Source organism: Dichomitus squalens, assembly GCF_000275845.1.
Source record: "Dichomitus squalens LYAD-421 SS1 unplaced genomic scaffold DICSQscaffold_7, whole genome shotgun sequence".
Classification (NCBI taxonomy): domain Eukaryota; kingdom Fungi; phylum Basidiomycota; class Agaricomycetes; order Polyporales; family Polyporaceae; genus Dichomitus; species Dichomitus squalens.
The window spans coordinates 1,351,058-1,369,095 of record NW_006766889.1 but is presented as its reverse complement, the minus strand read 5'-3'; the positions used below and the strand labels follow the sequence as shown (position 1 = coordinate 1,369,095).

The 18,038-nt window shown below is 57.3% G+C and overlaps 7 protein-coding genes across 7 annotated transcripts; 5 read left to right on the top strand and 2 right to left on the bottom strand.

The window, feature by feature from the left end:
- Nucleotides 1-187: 187 nt before the first annotated feature.
- On the bottom strand, nucleotides 188-716 carry DICSQDRAFT_145745 (uncharacterized protein; the record flags this gene model as incomplete). Its single annotated transcript, XM_007364025.1, has 2 exons — nucleotides 188-204; nucleotides 269-716. 2 exons carry the CDS (start codon nucleotides 714-716, stop codon nucleotides 188-190), a joined length of 465 nt encoding a protein of 154 aa, XP_007364087.1.
- A 541-nt stretch (nucleotides 717-1,257) lies between these two features.
- On the top strand, nucleotides 1,258-2,139 carry DICSQDRAFT_134990 (uncharacterized protein). The gene is made up of 2 exons (XM_007364024.1): nucleotides 1,258-1,838; nucleotides 1,896-2,139. The coding sequence occupies exon 1, from the start codon at nucleotides 1,415-1,417 to the stop codon at nucleotides 1,577-1,579; it is 165 nt and encodes a 54-aa protein (XP_007364086.1). The 5' UTR covers nucleotides 1,258-1,414; the 3' UTR covers nucleotides 1,580-1,838; nucleotides 1,896-2,139.
- Nucleotides 2,140-2,325: 186 nt separating this feature from the next.
- Nucleotides 2,326-2,908, bottom strand: DICSQDRAFT_154022 (uncharacterized protein). Its single transcript, XM_007364023.1, has one exon. The coding sequence runs from the start codon at nucleotides 2,863-2,865 to the stop codon at nucleotides 2,485-2,487; it is 381 nt and encodes a 126-aa protein (XP_007364085.1). The 5' UTR covers nucleotides 2,866-2,908; the 3' UTR covers nucleotides 2,326-2,484.
- A 1,669-nt stretch (nucleotides 2,909-4,577) lies between these two features.
- Nucleotides 4,578-5,181, top strand: DICSQDRAFT_55873 (uncharacterized protein; the record flags this gene model as incomplete). The annotated part of the gene is made up of 2 exons (XM_007364022.1): nucleotides 4,578-4,694; nucleotides 4,747-5,181. The coding sequence occupies 2 exons, from the start codon at nucleotides 4,578-4,580 to the stop codon at nucleotides 5,179-5,181; spliced, it is 552 nt and encodes a 183-aa protein (XP_007364084.1).
- A 3,867-nt stretch (nucleotides 5,182-9,048) lies between these two features.
- Nucleotides 9,049-11,071, top strand: DICSQDRAFT_83288 (dynactin p62). Its single transcript, XM_007364021.1, has 5 exons — nucleotides 9,049-9,336; nucleotides 9,390-9,595; nucleotides 9,651-10,059; nucleotides 10,114-10,759; nucleotides 10,837-11,071. The coding sequence occupies exons 1-5, from the start codon at nucleotides 9,104-9,106 to the stop codon at nucleotides 11,026-11,028; spliced, it is 1,686 nt and encodes a 561-aa protein (XP_007364083.1). The 5' UTR covers nucleotides 9,049-9,103; the 3' UTR covers nucleotides 11,029-11,071.
- Nucleotides 11,072-11,601: 530 nt separating this feature from the next.
- On the top strand, nucleotides 11,602-12,639 carry DICSQDRAFT_41795 (uncharacterized protein; the record flags this gene model as incomplete). Its single annotated transcript, XM_007364020.1, has 1 exon — nucleotides 11,602-12,639. A coding segment is annotated over one exon (1,038 nt), but the record flags the coding sequence as incomplete, so codon positions are not given.
- A 1,723-nt stretch (nucleotides 12,640-14,362) lies between these two features.
- DICSQDRAFT_83284 (acid protease) lies at nucleotides 14,363-16,278 on the top strand. Its single transcript, XM_007364019.1, has 5 exons — nucleotides 14,363-14,905; nucleotides 14,965-15,338; nucleotides 15,396-15,933; nucleotides 15,991-16,092; nucleotides 16,152-16,278. Exons 1-5 carry the CDS (start codon nucleotides 14,724-14,726, stop codon nucleotides 16,219-16,221), a joined length of 1,266 nt encoding a protein of 421 aa, XP_007364081.1. The 5' UTR covers nucleotides 14,363-14,723; the 3' UTR covers nucleotides 16,222-16,278.
- The last annotated feature ends 1,760 nt before the right edge of the window (nucleotides 16,279-18,038 follow it).

The window sequence follows — 18,038 nt, the reverse complement described above, 5'->3', positions numbered from 1 at the left end:
CCGCTCTCGGCTACGCCGACGGTAGCACACGGGGACGTGGATCGGGCGGCGAGGTGCTCAGAGGAGAGCAATAATTCCGACGATTCATACAAAGAACATCGAGTACAGCATGCATATCTCCGTCGATGCGAGACAGCCCTTCCTGCCAGGTACAGGGGCCCAGGTTTGGATGAGCTAGGGCGTACGATCAAATTGCTGCATACCCTGTCGAAGAATAATAATGGCGCAATAAGAGGTATCCACGAGCATCCCGCGAGGGTCTGCTCACCCGTGCGTCGCAGCACGCTCCTATCCTTCTGTACTGGCACAAGTGTTGCACAGGCGGAAAAACTCCGGACGCCCCTCCGCCAGTTCTCCCTGACGCCACATCGTCGCAAATGCAACAGCATAGCGTCCCCTATCGGATCCCGATCATGCTCGTGCTGGACGAGACATGGATCGTCGACGTCGCGAGGAACCCGGGAAGCATGCACGTTGGCCATGGCGACAGGCCGGGGGTGCCGTCGCGTTATCCTCGGTGCGCCTGCCCTGTCGGCATACGTGTATGCACTATGCGAGCGGCGGTGCGAAGCTGCTCGCACCATGCGCTGTGATGACCGAAAGGTCGCCGTGCACAGACGGATAAAAGGGGCGAGGACGTGCGTGCCTTCGGGCGCGATCGTCGCACGAAGCAGGGTCCCGCGATGGCCGGCGAGCAGAGACGCACCGTCGAGCATGCTGCATTTTATGTTGCCCCGTCCAGCCAATGTATGTGCGAGTCGTGTGCTCTCGCCACGGCACAGCGGGCTGCTCTGGCTTGCTCTGGTCCACCGCACGCCCGCCGCCCACGGAGAAAGTACGGTGCGCCTTCAAAGTCTTGTGAAGACGTGACAGTGTCTAGCTAGGTACGACGTCGACAGCGCCCTCGACGAGCATCGGCGAGAACCCGCGTCCATAGGGCGTAGAATAGTCCTTCGGACCGCTCGCACGGGCGTGGGACGGGACGGCGTTTAGATCGGACGAGGTTTGCGGGAGTAGCCTTTAGACTTGGGGCCAGGCGCAGGGGCCACACCTGTCGAGGTGGGACTCGAACTTTGCTGAGTTTGTGGACGCCCCGAGGGGGTGCGGGGTAGAGGGCTTAAGCCCGACAAGGTTCTGAATCACCGGCCGCTATTGTTCGTGAGCGCGTCGCCAAAAATACACAGAGGGAGACGGCCCGCGCTGCCTGCGTTGGCTCGAAGTGGCCTAGCCTGAACACCTGAAGAAGCGGGGGAGGGGCGAAAAGGCGGGAAGGGGGGCGATGTTGAGTAGATGCACAGCTTGGGATGGGATTGTCGAGGCCCAGGCTATGCTCGTGACCGAAGCTCCAATTGTGCCCGCATGGCGGCCGGACTGGGTAATGGACTTACTGGTATACGCCGTGTACCAAGTACAAATGGGTGCAGTCGTTTGGGTGCCCGTGCATACGGCGCATATGTTAATAGGTAGCAAATCGTCCCGAGCTCAAGGATTGCGCCAATTCGGTGCCACTCGTGGAATCGAGAAGGGTGTCCCGATGGCAGGAGAGCACCCGCCCGGAGCTACGCGGGGTGTGTGTTGATGATAAACGGATTGAGCTAAAGTGCGGGGAAAGGGGCCTGCTCGGAGGATCTTCGCCTCATTCTCAGGGTTTCCCCGCAGTTGCCTGTGGGAGGCGTCGCAATGCAGGCAGGGTAGCAAGAGGACGCATAAGCTCGACTGAAACGAAGCCCAGAGAGGCCCGACGGGCTGGAAGGAAAAGAGACGGTATCGCTCAGAAGCATTGTGGCTCCAGTCCGCCTCATCGCCGGAAGCCGAGCAGAAAGGTGGAGTAGGTTCTGTTCTCAAGGCAGAAGTTAGAGCTTTGTGAGTGATCAAAGAAGTGCGTACTGTGCCTGGTGCGGGTACCAGAACCATGCGGCCCGTCCTGCCGCGCCTTCTTCATATGTGCTTCGCCGAAACTCGGAGGACGAACGGACAGAAGACACATACATACGACAGCCACTAATGCTGCACGCTGTGCTACTTTGCTTTTACTATGATCAGCGTGTACCTAGCGTGTACCCACGACGCGTCATCGTGCCCCCGCTGCACATTGTACTAGTACAGTGGACAGGGGCAAGTTTCTCAGCGAAGTTCAGCCGTACAGCAAGGTCGAAGAAGCTGTGGCAAATGAGGATATATGGCGCCAGATGTGTTCTTGCCCTAGGGCACGTTCGCATGGACATGACCCTCGGGTCGTACAGCAAGCGGCACAGCATGCGTGCAGATGTGCGTGCACATGCTGTGCCCCCAGCTAGTGATCACGTACATGGTTCGGCCGAGGTTCATTGCGATGGTGCTCACCAGATCTACGCGCGTTGTATGCCACTTTTGCCATTAACGGCGGCGCGAGCACGTCTAGATTCTTGGTCTGGCACCTCTAGCTTGCACAAAGGACCCAAGAATGTGGAGGTAGCGTCGCCGCAACGTAATGCTTCCGGAAGATCAGGTCATTCGGCGCTTCCTAGGTTCTTCACGAGGTTTCTGGGCGATGGCGGCCGCGCCGCGAGCAGTCTCGAGCAGGAAAACCAAGACGCGACTTCCGTCCAGTGCGTCAGTGGGGGCGTAGTCAAGGACGTCGCCTGACCACGATGACGATGTGACGAGACGCTGCGACGACGTACACTGGCAGCCCGATGAGCGCGTGCACCGTACGTTCTTCTGCGAGATGACCCAGCGGCTCACAACAAGGTCCGAGTTGACGCGATTCTGAGCACAGGGTAGACTCGCCAACGCGGAGTGCTCCCGTCGTCCCTGAGAGAATATCAAGAAGATGACTCTGTCTTCCAGAGAAACGAAGCGCCAGAGTCGCAAACCCAACGTCATCGCTGGTTCGAGGAAGGAGGTTGTCCTGAAGAATACGAAACCATGCCGGCAAACCTTCTTGTGTGTACCCGGGCGAACACTGGGCGTGGCGAGAAATGGATCAGCGTAGCCCAAACAGTCGCAAGACTATCAGAGACAGGCTGCATGGACCGCGCTAGACCGCGATAGCGTCACCAAGTGCGTGTACCGACCGAATGCAACCGCCGAGCACTGCGGGGGAACTACTCGTGAAAGCCCGGGGCGTGACTCGGCGAGACGGCGAGGACGGCGGCGGGGGGGTGATACAGTGATAGGTAGACCAACAAACGAGCAGCGCTGGAGAAGAGTGGCGAGCCCCGGCGCGAGATGGATATGGCGACAGCGTACTTTGTGTCAACGATAGGGTCGGGATGAGGAGGTCCCCGCCCCCCATGGGCCCCATATGGGGGGCAGTCGACGTTGATGGGAGCGGAGGCCTGTGATTTCTGGCCGGATTGGATCTGGAGATAAGTGAGGTGATCCAGGAGGCGATCGGCGGCACAGTCGAGTCGTTTGTGAGTACGCGTCATGCACATCTGAGATGGCGGATTGCCGCGGGACTAGCCTCGTTCCTGCCCCGCAATGTCAACGAGACCAGGCTGCTGATAACACGAAATGGAAACACCGAACGTGTGTCGGGCGGGTCGGGGTGGCACCGGAGGCGATGCTCGCAATGCATACCGCCTGCTCCCCGCCTCCTGGGGAGTGCAGAGAATATGTGGAAGAACGTTGGGAGCGTGAGAGGGCGCGGCGGGGCACGCTGGGGCCGGAGGGACGAGGGGAGTGCACCCGGCCGCGGACGGTTGCCGGCGGAAGATGTTCGGAAAGCGGGGGAGGGGTGTGGGTGTTTGCTATCGCAGGCGACGCTTCCGGATTTGGCAGGCATGACCGGAGTCCATCGTGGCGGGAGATGGCGAAACGTATCTGCCCTGTGTCGAGACAACGTCCGGCGTGGCTCGCGCCATCGATTAATATTGTGCTCGGTGTCCCCGCCTGTCAGCATCTCGCTCGTTTTCAGCTGCAAATTTTCGACCGCAGGAAGGACAAGAACGCAGCGGCTGGTGCCCTTTCGGCACCTTCTCAGCGTTTCCCCTCATCTCACCCCACGGCGCCCAACACGGTCCCCTGCCATTCTCTGACGTTAGGACTCCGTTACGGCTGCGACCATCTGCCAAGCTCCGTGATATCTCCCCTGGGGTGTGGACAGCCTTTTCTCCTGCCAGCTCCTCGCTTCTTCTGGCGCCGACCCCGCTTCGCTCTCGCCCCCATCCTCCTGCTTCGTCCACCTCCCAGTCCGTCTGGAAGCCCGCCGGATCATCCACGGTGGGACCCTCATCTCTCTCATCTCTGCTTCTTCTCCCTGGCCACTTCCGTCTCCTCTCCCACTCACGTCGCCGTGCGGCACCATCCGCCATTCAGTCAACGCGGGGTAATCTCCACTTCCAAAGTCCACACTTCCTCCTTGCCGCCGTACCAGGCCTTCCTCGACCGATTCCCCCCCGAACCCTAGCCCTTTCTATAGATCATCGCTTCGCCTTCCACGTTACACCAATCTCCTCCAGGTCAGTAACGAAATACGTAACCGTCCGTCACTCAGGTACTAATAACCCTCCCCGTCTCTCCATCCTTTCCCTTCCGTCAAATCTCCCATGGACCTCCACGCTATCTTACACCACCAAAAGGATATGGACACAATGCCTCCCCCGACGTCTCCTCCAGCTCCCCCGCACTCCCAGGAGAAAGTCGTGGCGCGGCCATACAAATGCCCGTACCCGCTCTGCGGTCGTGCCTTCAGCAGGCTGGAACACCAGGTGTGTATGTCACCCACTCAGTCACCCCTATGTTCTTATCTCCCCCTCACAGACCCGGCATATCCGCACACACACCGGAGAGAAGCCCTTCGAGTGTACTTTCGCTGGTTGCGAGAAGCGCTTCTCGCGTTCCGACGAACTCACGAGGCACTCTCGCATACACAACAACCATGACACCACTCACCACGCCGGCGCTGCAGACTCAAGTCATGGCCACAAGGCCAAAGGCAAAGCGAAGATCGAGCACATAGCCGATGGCAGCGTGGAGATCAGCGCTGGGCGATTATCGGGTGCGGCATACAACGCTGATGCGGACTATACAAGAGGGTCGAGCCTTCGTGTCAAGAAGAAGGCGAGGAGCCGAGCAAACAGCGACGATGAGGTGAGTACGTGGGTCACGCACCATTTGACACCACATCTGCGACTGCCGCTTCGCACCTACTCGTTCGCCGTTGATTGCGTGATAATGAGGTCGCAGACGAGCTGACACAGTCATTACAGGGCGAATCCTATGCGCGTCCAACAGCTCTGTACTCCGCCGACCCCATAGCGAGCGAATACCCCGTGTCGCATCACCGGGCCGGACATCCGGGCGAGCATCCTCACCACCACGCATCAAATCCGAACGCTTTCTCCGCTTTGTCGAGCGTTGCCATGGAAGAGCTGTATGCTCTGGAGCGCGACGAGGCGGTGCGGAGAGCTGAGTTCGAGGTCCGGCGTCTGGAAGCTCTCCGTCGTGCGGAGTACGAGGCACGGCATGCCGACACCATGTCCGGTCACGGCAGGTTGACGAAAAGCGCGACTAACACGCCCCTCGGCACCCCTTTCTTCTCATCTCACTTCCCCGCTGGCGAAGATGGATATTTTGGCGTCTCGAGGGAGCGCGACTCCCATCCTGTGGACGACGAAGCCATTACCGTCAACCAGGCGCGGCGGCGCAGTTTTGGCAACTTAAAACGCGATGTCCTGTCAATGCATCCCCATTCATCAGGTCACGTCGTGGAGGGTTCGCATGCGCTTCCGCGGTCGCAGCATCCGCATAGCCAACATAGCCATGGGCACTCGTTATGGTCGCATCCGTACCACATCCCTGCAGCGAACAGGCCGCATTTGCACCCCGGACATGAAGACTCGCCTTCGCCAATCAGCTCGGACTCAGACTCAATGCATGCGGTGCAGTCTCCACCCCCGCACGTTTCACCTCCTGTAACGCACCGCCTTCCTGCTGAGGCGCCTCACTATGGGCCTGCTCATGGCGTCAAAACGTCCGCGGGCACGGAGTACTCATTCACGCCGTCGACAAGCCCCTTCCTCGGCGGTCTCCGCACGCTCAACATTCATTCGAGCGGTCCGTCGCGCGCTCCTTCGCCCTTCCGTCTTCCGCCGCCGTCGCTTGACAGTCCCGTTGAGGAATATGGCCACTATTATGACGCGCGCAACCGCAAGATCGCAATCGCTGGCAGTCCCCCATCTGCCAGCACACTGAGCGGGCGCATGGCGAAGCGCAGCAGCTCTGGGGACCTCGTGGCGTACGGCGTAGCGCACGGCGTATCCGCGGAGCACTTCTCGATGCCTCCCCCAAGCTTCCACATCCCATACACAAGCGACAGGACGTCGATTACGTCCCTGCCTACCCCGCAGCTGTCAAGTGGGCCGAGCAGCAGCGGGAGCAGCCCGCGCAGCCGGACCCAGTCCCTGAACTTCGCGGATCCGAGTAGCGCATCGAGTTCGCGTGCGCCGTCCCCGCCGTCGGCGCATCATGCGCGCTCGTCGCACCACCCGGTGGCCACGCACCATCACCATCACGCTCACTTGGCTCATTCGGTACGCGCTGCGTTCGGCATGACGCCCATACACCCGCGCCCCCGTCCGTCGTCGCACGCCGACAGCACGATTACGCCTTCCCGGGCAACTTTCTCTGAGGTTCTGCCCACGTCAACGCCTGGGTCTCGTTCAGCGTCACCCCCTATCAAGCTGCCCCCGCTCAACCTTCCCTCTTCCTCTTCGTCACCATCCAACCGCTCGGACATGTTGGCCGATAAGGAGGTACGGAGACGGAGCTTGGATGGCGCGGTGGGCGAGATGAGCCTCCAGGAACGCGAGACGACCAAGCGCAAGGTGGAGCTTCCTGGGTTCAGCGAGTTCGCTGCCGCTTCTGGGCTCGGCGCGTGAGTAAGCTTAGGCCCCGGCCCCGGCCCCGGCGCGGAGCAGTGTGGTGCCAGTGCCAGACCCGACGAGAACGCGTCTCGGGTCCCGCGAGAGAATTTGTGGAAGTTCTGGCTTCGCCGACGAAGAATGCTCGCGATCAGGCCCACCTGGTGGGCGCTAGAAGAAGCAACGCGGCGTGTTGTACGCTAGTGCTACTGTTTCTGGTCTGGCACATTCGCGCTACGAGTCTCGGACGATACCCAGGACGAGCCGTTGGCTCCGCTCCTACTCTACGTTCAATTCACCCATTTCCATCATCATCTCTTCTCATGCCAGCTATAGATCCCACCACTCTGCAGGTTATTCGCTCCCATGTATCACCACCGCTATTCATACATCCCACCTACCCACATCCATTCTTCGCGCCCGGCTTCTAAATCTCACGACTAATGTTATCCCCGCCCCCGCGACGCTAATCCCGTGCTCACGACTGCTCGCGCGCCCGTTTGACGTACCGTCTCGCCGCCTGGACTCGGACCTGTCCCATCACGCATTGTCGCTTAGACTCTACAGACGCTGCTCCGCCCGCACGTTTATTCTTGTAACCCGTAGAGCCCTGGGAGGATACCCGGACACGGCGGCGGCGGTTCTCTATTCTATTTCGCCGTGTTCCGTGACCTGGCCCCCTCCCCCCACCTCTGGATGCTTCTCCCGCGTAGAGGACGTCGAAGCCCATGTTTCTCGCTGTAGTAGATTCTTCGTAGGTTCGCTGTAGACGCTAACGATTATAGATAGATTGTGCTGTAGACTCGCAGGTATTTAAGTATCCCTATGAATAGGTCGTCGCTCGACCATGATCATCGCAAGATGTGGAGGCTCTCCATCGACTTTGATAGTGGATTGTGTGGTTACTCTACTTTGTCCGTATGTGCAGCGCGTGCTTGCATCATCATTTCATACGTTGTCTTGGCTTTGCGCCGTACTCTCTGAGCATTTTCTTAAAAGTCCTGGACTTCGGAACACTGTCTCCTCACCGACATGTTTCTGGCGTCCGCCGGCTGCAGTCGGACCGTGTGAGAGCCCGGCCCGCGACACCGACAGGCTGGCCCGCCACCGAGACCGACGAATCATCGTGCGTTCGCCTGCATGAAGCTATAATTGATCTTCTGTGTAACAATCTAGGAGACTCTTGCTGCTCTTTGGATTGCATTAAGCTCATCTGTGCTACATACGACACTCTTATCGCCCTGGTCTTGTTGTCTAATCCCGTCCTGTCCTCACCATTAGTTGGTTCCTGCCCCTGACCATCTCGTCAACGTCGCTTCCGAAGCCACCATCCTCATAGACGTTCTCTGCTTAGTGCTTGCAGATCTCCTCCATTCTGTCGTGACTAGATTTTGGTCACTTGTCGTGTGTTTTTTCCTCTTTCCATCAAGCTCATGTTCGAGTCCCTGCGTCGTATATTTGTCTTTTCTTTCCGTTGTGCCACAGCCCGGGGTTCTGGACATTCTGGGGTAGAGACGTACTTCATTCAGGCACCCTAGGGCAGCATGGTGATTGCGATGCACGAGATAGTGCCCCTGACTGCAATGCTCGAGCTCGATGCAAACTAGTATGTTGAACCAACGCCAACAAAAGTGCATTTCCTGAAGCATCTATGGAGAAAACGCTCACCAAGAATCGATATTTGTGAGACCCGCCCTCTGCACAGTGCAGCCGTGTGTAGGCCGCGGGCCGTTCTACAGATGTCGTGCCGGAACTCGGGCAACAGAAGCTGCTCCCAACGAGGTTCTGATTTGCTCATGTGTCAGTCGACAATGCATTTGACCTCCCCCGAGAGTTGCTGTGCGTCTAGTGGCATCAGCCGAACGAGGTGCTGAAGCAGAGCATAGAAAGGAAGACGCACTCTATGTATCATATTTCGTTGTACAATACTAGACAAGATTACGTTGACCTGCCGGAGACCATGTGCATGACAGTCAGTCCTACAGACTCCTGAGCATGGATAAGTAAGTCACCAGCAAGATGGACATACAGTCGCAAGTCAGGATAGTGTTGAGCAAGCTTTCAGGCAATGTTCACTCTAGTGCTTCTTGATTGCGCCTCAGCGGCTCAGCCTGTCTAAGTAGCGATATCGTGTATGTAAGCGCCTGCACCTGCTCTACATGCGATACCCTCGTCGACCTCAATCCATCGCGTTCTCCCTATCGGTCTCGCACACGTTCAGTCTTGAGTTCTGAAACAAGGCTTGAAACTATAGGATGGCCCCGAAGATTGAATACTATTGTCCATGTCTGGCCGAGTCGCCTTACCCGCCACCTCCGCACCTGGCATCGTCTTCATACAGCTTCCACGCCCTGCACAACCTCTTCTTCTGCGAGGAGTGTGATGCAGTCAGATGTAACAGATGCGTCTTGGTGGAAGTGAGTGGCTACTACTGCCCCAACTGCTTGTTCGAGGTCCCCAGTGCTAGCGTCCGTGCAGAAAAGAATAGGTATGTCTTCCTGAGCTAGTGGGTCTCAGCGAAGGGCTGACTCGTCGCGATAGATGCGCGCGAAACTGCTTCCTATGTCCGAATTGTCGGAATACTCTCACAGTTGTCCCGTCCGACCCGCCAGAGGACGTGGATTCCAGAATGTCTCCCATTGTCTCGACCACTCTTGGCGAGCCTCCTTTCTTTCTCTACTGCAATCACTGCCGATGGGATTCGGCCGAAGTAGATATCACATTTGAGAAGCCAACAGGTCTCGCAGGTGAGATTTCTTGAGTCTCACATACCTAAAGGCGCATATACCCACCCCAACCCAGCACAATTACAGAAGTTTGAGGACTCCGCACCGGAATCGCTCGAGTTCGAGCGTCTGAAGGAACACTTTGAGCCCTTCCTACGTGCATCCTCTTCCTCTACCGCCCTCCCCAGCGCATCCTCACATCACGTCCATACGAACCCTATCACAGCCGCAGCCTCGTCCGCGCTCGCGCGTGACATTCCTGGGGTAGGCAAGTACAACCCCCTCTCACGCTCTCGCATCGGTCGCGACAAGGCCGCACACAGGCAAGAATACCCGGACTACAAGAGCAGAGTGGAGGTGGGGCACGCAGCCGCGCTCAGCGGGGAGGTAGATGTAGAGTTGTTGAGGCATCTCGAGACGGTGGGCGAGGTTGCATCATTAGAGCAGAGATGGTCGAACAGCTGGGTGACACCGCTCCGCGCCAGGTGAGCAGCGTGTCTACCAAAATCTGGGGGAAACTAATGGGCATGCGCGCGAAGTGATCTCAAACCGCTCCGAATACCCCTGCAGTCGAAGAAGTCGAAGCGCTGTCCCAGCTGCCGCCACATCCTCATCAAGCCGGAACAGAAGGCACAGTCCACTAGGTTCAAGATCAAGCTCGTCGCTGCCAACTACCTGCCAGCCATCGCTGTCACCCTGCCTCACGCGCAGGCCGCGCTCGAGATGATGAAACGCTCGTCGGCCAAGTCGGTCTCTGCTGCCGCTGCGGCCGAGGAGCAGCAGACCGCGGGCGCGCTCATCGCGGGTCACTCGTACTCGTTTCACCTCGCGTTCACGAACCCGCTCTACGACCCGATACAGATACGGCTCGCAAAGGCGGTGGTCCCCGCCCACATGACAGAGGATGCTGAGGCGGCTGAGCGCGCGCGCAGGAGCACGTTCCAGATTCAGCTGCCGAGCGCTGCGTTCCCCGTGGGGGCGTTCGCAGAGGCATGGGAGTACGACGACGAGGATGAGGGCATGTTCCTGGACGAGGACGGGGTGGAGCTCTTGGACGCACGCGGGAAGAAGGGGAAGGACGGAAGAGGCAAGTCACGTTCGGTGGGAATCGTAGACAAGCGGGCGAACGTCACTATCGTCAGTGGAGAAGTGCTTATTCCGAAGGAAGCGCGTGGGGACGTCAAGGTGAGTTACCGTTCCTTCAGCCTTCTGGGAAACCTACAAGACGTCTGGCTAATGCTGGTGGATGCCGACGCGGACAGTTCAACATGTTGGTTTCGTACACGTATCGGTCAGACGACCCCGAGCCGTCAGAAGAGGTTGAGGTCGGGACGCCCTCGCGGTCACATGGGACGAACAAGGCACCAGAGATGAAGAACTTTTCGTTCTACACTGTCGTCGACTTGGGCTCTATCATGTATCGTGAAGAGCCTAAGCTCACTGCGGATCTGTAGTTGGACAGGGCTTGTTGAATGCGATACGGGTGTTTGGATTCGACGGTCTAAGTACATACTGGGGTTGATCATCGTTGATGGATTGGCCGCTGGCAAGACATGCTGCGAATACCGGTGCTACTGAACAGGTTGTGGCGGGAGTAACGCTACAGGCCGTCCAATGACTGCGGGGGAAAAGGGGAACCAATCAGCGCGGGGGATGGTGCGTCTGATTGTTAACTGCGATTTGAGCTGTCCCTGGATACGCCGGGCAGATCTAGTAATTATGATGGGGGATCCTTGGACGTCGCAGCCTTTCTCTTTCTCGCTCTCCTTTCATACCATTGTTCTCGTCTGCTCGTTTTCTTGTATGCTGCAGCGTCGGCAGAGCCAGACGCAAGCATAATTTCCGCTCGTTTCTTATAGCAGGCGATGGCGTCGAGCGTCTCTCTTAATGCCGCCTCCGATCCGCTGGCCGAACTGCCGACAGTGCTGGTGACAACGACGACGACGGTGACCTCTCCGACGGCCACTGAGGAGGCCCGGGTGCAGGATGTGAATGGAACGGGATCCCCAGTAGCGGACGAGCCTCCACGGCCGCAGGCAGGACCCTTGCCGAGGAAGCGCGGGGAGATAGGCTTTCAGGAGGGTCTTCACGATGTGCCGTTGGACGAGGGTCAGGCAAGTTCTTCAACAACCTCCCTCCCCGAGCGACATCCGGCAGACAGGGAAATCCCCCCGTCGTCCTCCGAGCTCAGCCCGCCACCAGACGAGCAGCCCCCGCGCTCACCTTCCCGGGCGGAGTCGACGAACACCGCGAACACGACTGGCAAGCGGAGCATCATCTCGTTCTTCAAGCCAAAACGGATACCGACGTACTTCGGTCTGCGCGTGACCACCCTCGCTATCTTCCTTTTCCAGCTCGCGCTGTTCGGCGGCACAATCGCTGGCTGGGTTCTCACCGTGCAGCGGATGCACAAAACGGGATCGAGCTCGTCCTCTGGTTCAAGTGACTCGGACGGGAGCGGGGACAGCACGCAGACAAATGTGTTCAGCTCGACGTCCGCGCAGATATTCATTCACGTCGCCTTCGGCATCGTCTGCCTCGCCGAACTCATCTTCCTCGAGCGCACCCTCTTCCGCCTGCGCGCCGAGCGTTACGGGCACGTCCACCCGGGCGAGATTCTGCCCAGCGCGCGGACGCGGGCGTCGCAGGAGCGCGACATGGCCATCGCGTTCGCACCCTGGAACCGTCCACCGCTCCCGACATACGCCGCGGCGCTCGCGCAGTCGGGGTTGGGCACCGGCGACGTCGAGGACAACATAATCGCCATCCCCCCGCCCCCCGCGTACGGCAACACACGCGGGAGCACGCTGCTCCTTCAGGGCTTCTTAAGCGATGCCTTGAGGGCCCAGCGGCCCAGGAGTAACGGGTCGGTGCAGAGCTCGCTCAGCGTGGGCCGGAGTGAGCGAAGTCGGGCAAACCGTAGCGGGGAGGGTGGGGAGGATGAGCAGGACCGCCCGAAGAGCTACGTGAGTACGGATTCCGAGTGGGAAGCGCGGCTGGACGCCGATCGGGCACTCATCCTCGAGGAGACGTTGTCGAGACTGGAGGAGGGGACCGCTAGGAGCAGCTCTAGGGCTGCACCGAGGTGAATGTGTGGGCGGTTAACGTACATACAGTGAGTAACGTCTCTTCAACCTGGAGGGTGGTGGCCCGCAGGGCCTCGGTTTTTTGCCCCCCTGCGAGCGGTGTCAATCGGCCTGAGGCGTAACCATCTGTCCCTGGTCGCCGGGTACAGCGTTGCTGACTCTCTACCTTTCCCCGTCAGTTGTTCAGATGTCTTTCAATGGGACTGTTCTTTGGCCGCGCCTTGCTTCCATTCTCCCTGCTATCCTAGTGTACGTTCTGATTGTACCGGTGTAGCTCTTTCCGATATCAAGCCATATGCATGCGCTTTCCTGAGAATGCATTGAGTCTACATTTGTCGGGCTTCGCTCAGGGTCTCGGACAGGTTCTACCGACTAAGGCGGTTCCAGGTAACAAAGAAATGTTCAGGGAAATCGAAGGAGAACCATTGCGCACTTTCGATCGCGATATGTCCTTCGTTGCCAAATCTGTAAGTCGCAGTAGTGCAAGAAGTAGCAGCCAATTGCAACGATGCAACAACCGTCTTAGACGTCATGCTAGGCATTGCAACGGCAAGGCTTTGCCATTCTAGAATTATATGACGTTCTGAACGGTGATACTACTGTTTATGAACGATGCCTCCAAAAAATCGAACGGTTTGGCATTGGAAGTTCGTTGCCAACGTCCCCGCTTGGTCCCAGGAATCTACAATAAGTTCTTCTAGGGGCCTTGTTCGCATCAAATGTAAGAGCACTCAAGGCGTGTAGCTAGCGCCTCTTGATCATGAGAGTACTATTGGTGCTTGCGCGGGTTATATTCCCTTCAAGGTCGCGAGGCGGTCGAAATGGCCGTGGGGACGTGCTATTAACCTCACCAGTCAGAAACCGCTAGCGAAATACTTGCGGAAGGTCAATAATTTCATGGAATAATCTCGAGAAGTCTATCCAATACGTCTCCACTGCGGCGGCTTGGCCTGTCTTGACTCGGCGCAGATGCCCTTTTGCTTTTGCTATCAGCCGGAGGAATGTGTTGAAGTCGTCCGGCCGTTTATGGTCCTCAGCCAATTTGGACATGTGAGTGATTCAAGATAAGTGAACTTGAATGCGACTTGCGCAGTGCGTGTCATAGCAGACCGTCACCTAGGGTCACATTGAGTGTTTGGACTCAACGCAGGTCACCCTCGTAATAATCAAAGAGCTGTTTTCGGCGAGCAGAGCCGCAAGATCCTGTGTGAGAACTGCCAGCTCCGAATAGAAGGGTCGTAGCATCGTGGGGAGCGCCCAACATACGCCCGACGTATCTCCTGCTACAACGACGACAGCCTTTCTACCTGACATCGTCCTGTGTACATACTTACCCGCTTTGCGGGAGACAAGCTCATCAGAGCGCAAAAAGCTCTCGTTGGGACTGTGAGTATGTAGCATCGCGTTTCCTTGAATCATATTGACCCACCCGCAGCGCCGCATCGGCAATCCGCGAGAGTGTCAAACGTTGTCGCTCTCTCAGTACGCAATCGCGCTCTTCTTATGCAATCGTTCTTTCGCTGACAGCGAGCACGCTGCATCATATAATTATAGAGAGCGAGCACGCGGGGATCATAAGTTCATCACGTCTGCGGACTCGGTTCCCCCGGTGAGCGTCGATGGAATCCGCTGTGAGGCTAAAAATAATCCTGCATGCGCGCATGGCCATTGTACTAAACGCGCACCCCATGTGTCTAGATGCAAGCTTGTCGAAGGGCCGCATAGCTGACTGTGCACCCTTTTGCTCAGTGTTCGCTGTGATAGAAGCACCATCAACGCCCGGAAGTATGAACGATCGGCCTCAGCAGGCAACCGAGGGATACCCCCATCACGGCCTGCGTATCCAGCCATGTCGTCTCCGTAATACCCCACGACGCCATGTGTGCCGTCGGACCACAGCACGAACCGACGACTGCCAACCGTGATTCTGAGCTTTTTCTCGAATATGGGGTCTCAGTATAAAAGTCGTCCGCTCGTCTGCCGTTCAGCATCAGGTTCACTCCTGCTCTCAGCCTCCACACCTTCCTCTCAGGTTCCACGACTTGCCCCGCATCAGTCCAGTCATGTTCTGCAAGGCTACCCTCCTCACTGTTGCTCTCGCGCTCGTCGCTTCTGCGAGCCCCATTGCTCGCGAGCCCGCTCCCTCTGGTATCCGGATCCCCCTCCAGAAGCGTGGCAGCCTGAAGAACGCGGATGGCACGTTCAACCATGAAGCTGCAGTTCGTGAGATCGTGAAGCTGAAAAAGTAAGTCATTGAATGCCATCCGTTGCCCACAGTGACTGATCACGCCGTTTGATTTTTAGCAAGCACCGCCAGAACCTCATCAACCTCGAGAAGAACGTCGGCCGTCAGGCGTTCCCTGAGGGTGCTGAGATCAAGCCCCTGGCAACCGTCCCCGAGTCCTTCCAGAAGCGTGGCGCTGTAAAGCTCACTGATCAGGAAGACGACCTCGAGTGGACCGGGAAGATCACCATCGGTAGCCCTGCCCAGAGCTTCACTGTAGACTTCGACACTGGCTCGTCAGATCTCTGGGTTCCCTCCTCTTCATGCACGACCTGCGGTAGCCACGCCAAGTACAAGGCCAGCTCCTCGTCCGACAGTAGCAAGAAGAGCGGTTCATTCTCCATCAGCTATGGCGATGGCTCAACTGCTTCCGGTACGCCCTACACCGACACTGGTACGTCGCCATCTCGTTGGCAGCACTACTGTAATTAGTAACGCACGTTTTCTGCAGTGACTGTCGGCGGCGTCACCGTCACCGGCCAGTACCTTGCTGCCGTTACGAAGGAGTCGTCCGAGTTCCAGTCGGATCCTGCCGACGGCCTCCTCGGTCTCGGCTTTGCCTCAATCTCCAACCTCGGCCACGACCCCTTCTTCTTCACCGCCGTCGACCAGGGCGTCGTCGATCAGGGCGTCTTCGCTTTCAAGCTCGCCTCCTCCGGTTCGGAGCTTTTCATCGGTGGCACGAACAAGGACCTCTACTCAGGTGACATCGAGTACCACGACCTCTCCAGCGACGACGGCTTCTGGCAGATCGGCGGCGCATCCGTGTCTGTAAACGGAAAGACTGAGGCTTCCAACTTCGAAACCGTCATCGACTCGGGCTCGACGATTATCACCGCGCCCACGTCCGCTGCTAAGAAGTTCTGGTCAGCCGTCTCCGGCTCGAAGGTGTACGACTCTTCGCAGGGTCTCTACTCCTACCCTTGTGACTCTGCGCCTGAGGTCTCGTTCAGCTGGGGCGGCAAGGACTGGGCTATCAGCGCAGACAAGTACGTCTTGGTTGAGTTGTGCAACTGACACAGATCGCTGAGATTTGCAATGTGTAGCCTTAGCCTTGGTGAGACCGAGAGCGGATCTGGCGAGTGTGTTGGTGCCATCTCTGGCGGCGACCTCGGCCTTGGCAGCAACGTCTGGCTCCTCGGCGACACGTAAGTTATCTCAAGTCTTACTCCTTGTGGACGCGATCCCTAAAACGGTTGTCCTATAGTCTTTTCAAGAATGTCTACACCGTCTTCTCTGTTGACGAAAATGCTGTCGGCTTTGCCGAGCTCTCATGAGAAAATGACGTCGCACGTTTCATGTCTGTTGTAGTCTGGAGTGATCTTGTATTGTAGTGACACCTTCTCATGGACTATCGCATTTCTTGCATGTCTTTGACGTAGTGTTAAGCGGACAGCTTCAGCTTGAACCCTCACCCACCGATGCACCTTGGGTGTTTGTGTGCAATACCTTACTATCCCACGCACGAACTTGCAAATGTTGCACGGTGGTGCAAAACACGATTTCAAGTACGACCTCCTGTCCGTTTGGCTTCATTTTTGGTACATGTGTATATGACATATAATCATCACACTGTTCAAATTTTGGTGGCCAAGGGATGAGCGAAAGGGAGCATACCCGAGAAGTGGTGTCTATCGGGCTTATGTGTAAGAGCGCTTCTGGTCCTTACTATGTAGATCTCTCTTGATCTATGCCTTCAAAACATCCAAAAATCCAAAAATTAGTTAAAAAACAACCATAATACTGACACAGGTCACCCGATTCTTGATTCAGTGGCGAGGAGAAGTACAACTGTACAATACAATCAAGGGCGTGACAAAGAGAGCGAGGAGGTGACGGGTTCAAACTCCGGTAATAAGCGAGCGGAGGATATACGCGGATGTTGACTGGCACAGATTATGATGCCGAGCGGAGCTCAAATATGCCGCTGTGACTGCACGTTACTGATGCTTTGCATTACGTTGCGAACTCGCGGGTTCGACGAGTTTTGCTCACCGGAAGCATGCCGTACCTCCATCCCCTTACTCAGATCTTTCGAGAATTTGCAGCAAGGTCAATGGGACATATTCACACCTGCTTAGAAATTTTGAATGCCAACGGGGCAAGAGAGCCTCGTATAGGGGGGTGTAACTTCCAAATCCTTTGCAAGTTCGTGCGTGGGATAGTATCGGTATTCGCACTGACTCGACGCTAACGTTGAGATACGATGGTATTGTTCATTGCTGGCTGATATGGGCGTCGTCCGAACAGCTTCAACACAGCTCGACCAGGTCCAGGATCCCCGATGACCCTCATTTGTCAGAGGCGCGCAAACCTGTGTCACAATTTTAGAGGAGAGATGCGGTTTGATTCAGGGCCTGTTCGGCAAAGAGTTGGAGTTACGAGTCACCGGTATTTTGTCACGTGGCGACACTTCCGAGGATTTCTGCGCGAGTTAGAGTTACAGGGGCGGAGTATCCGTGAAATCCGGAGGAGACAAGCGCCCTGAACTCGTACATGTATCTAGTAGTATGTATACCGATAGCTATGGCTTATCAGATGGGTGTCGCGGCGACTAGGCGCGTAGACCCGGGTCGACGTTCGGCGACGACCCCGTAGGCGAGCGGCGAGGAGCCGAAAGGGGGAAAAGCGAGGGAGAGAGGGATAAACGTATCAGAAAACTCGACGGGGCAGAGCGGCGGTCGGCACGAAGGCACGAGACCGACGAAAGCTAGCCTTCACGCAAGCAGCGACAGACTAGTCCCAATGACCAAGTTATACATTAGCAATCGGAGAGAGATACAACGCTATGGTCACTCACCTAGTCCCAATGACCAAGAGGTCGAGATGGGGACTAGGGAGCGCCTAGGGGGGTCCTTATATACTAGAGGGGCTGCTTAGCAACCAAGGACAAGGCGCGAGAGCGAGGCAGTGAAGATGACAAAGGGGGAACAAAGGGCGAGAAAGAAAAGGCAAGGGCATGGCGATCACGGGAACGTATCTACAGTGTCCAAACTGGGATGAGCTAGGAAAGGAAACGGTCCGGAAATGGAAGGTGGGCGTCAAAGGAAAGGGAATGGGCGGCAAAAAGGGGCGTCTGTCCAACGTCCGTGAC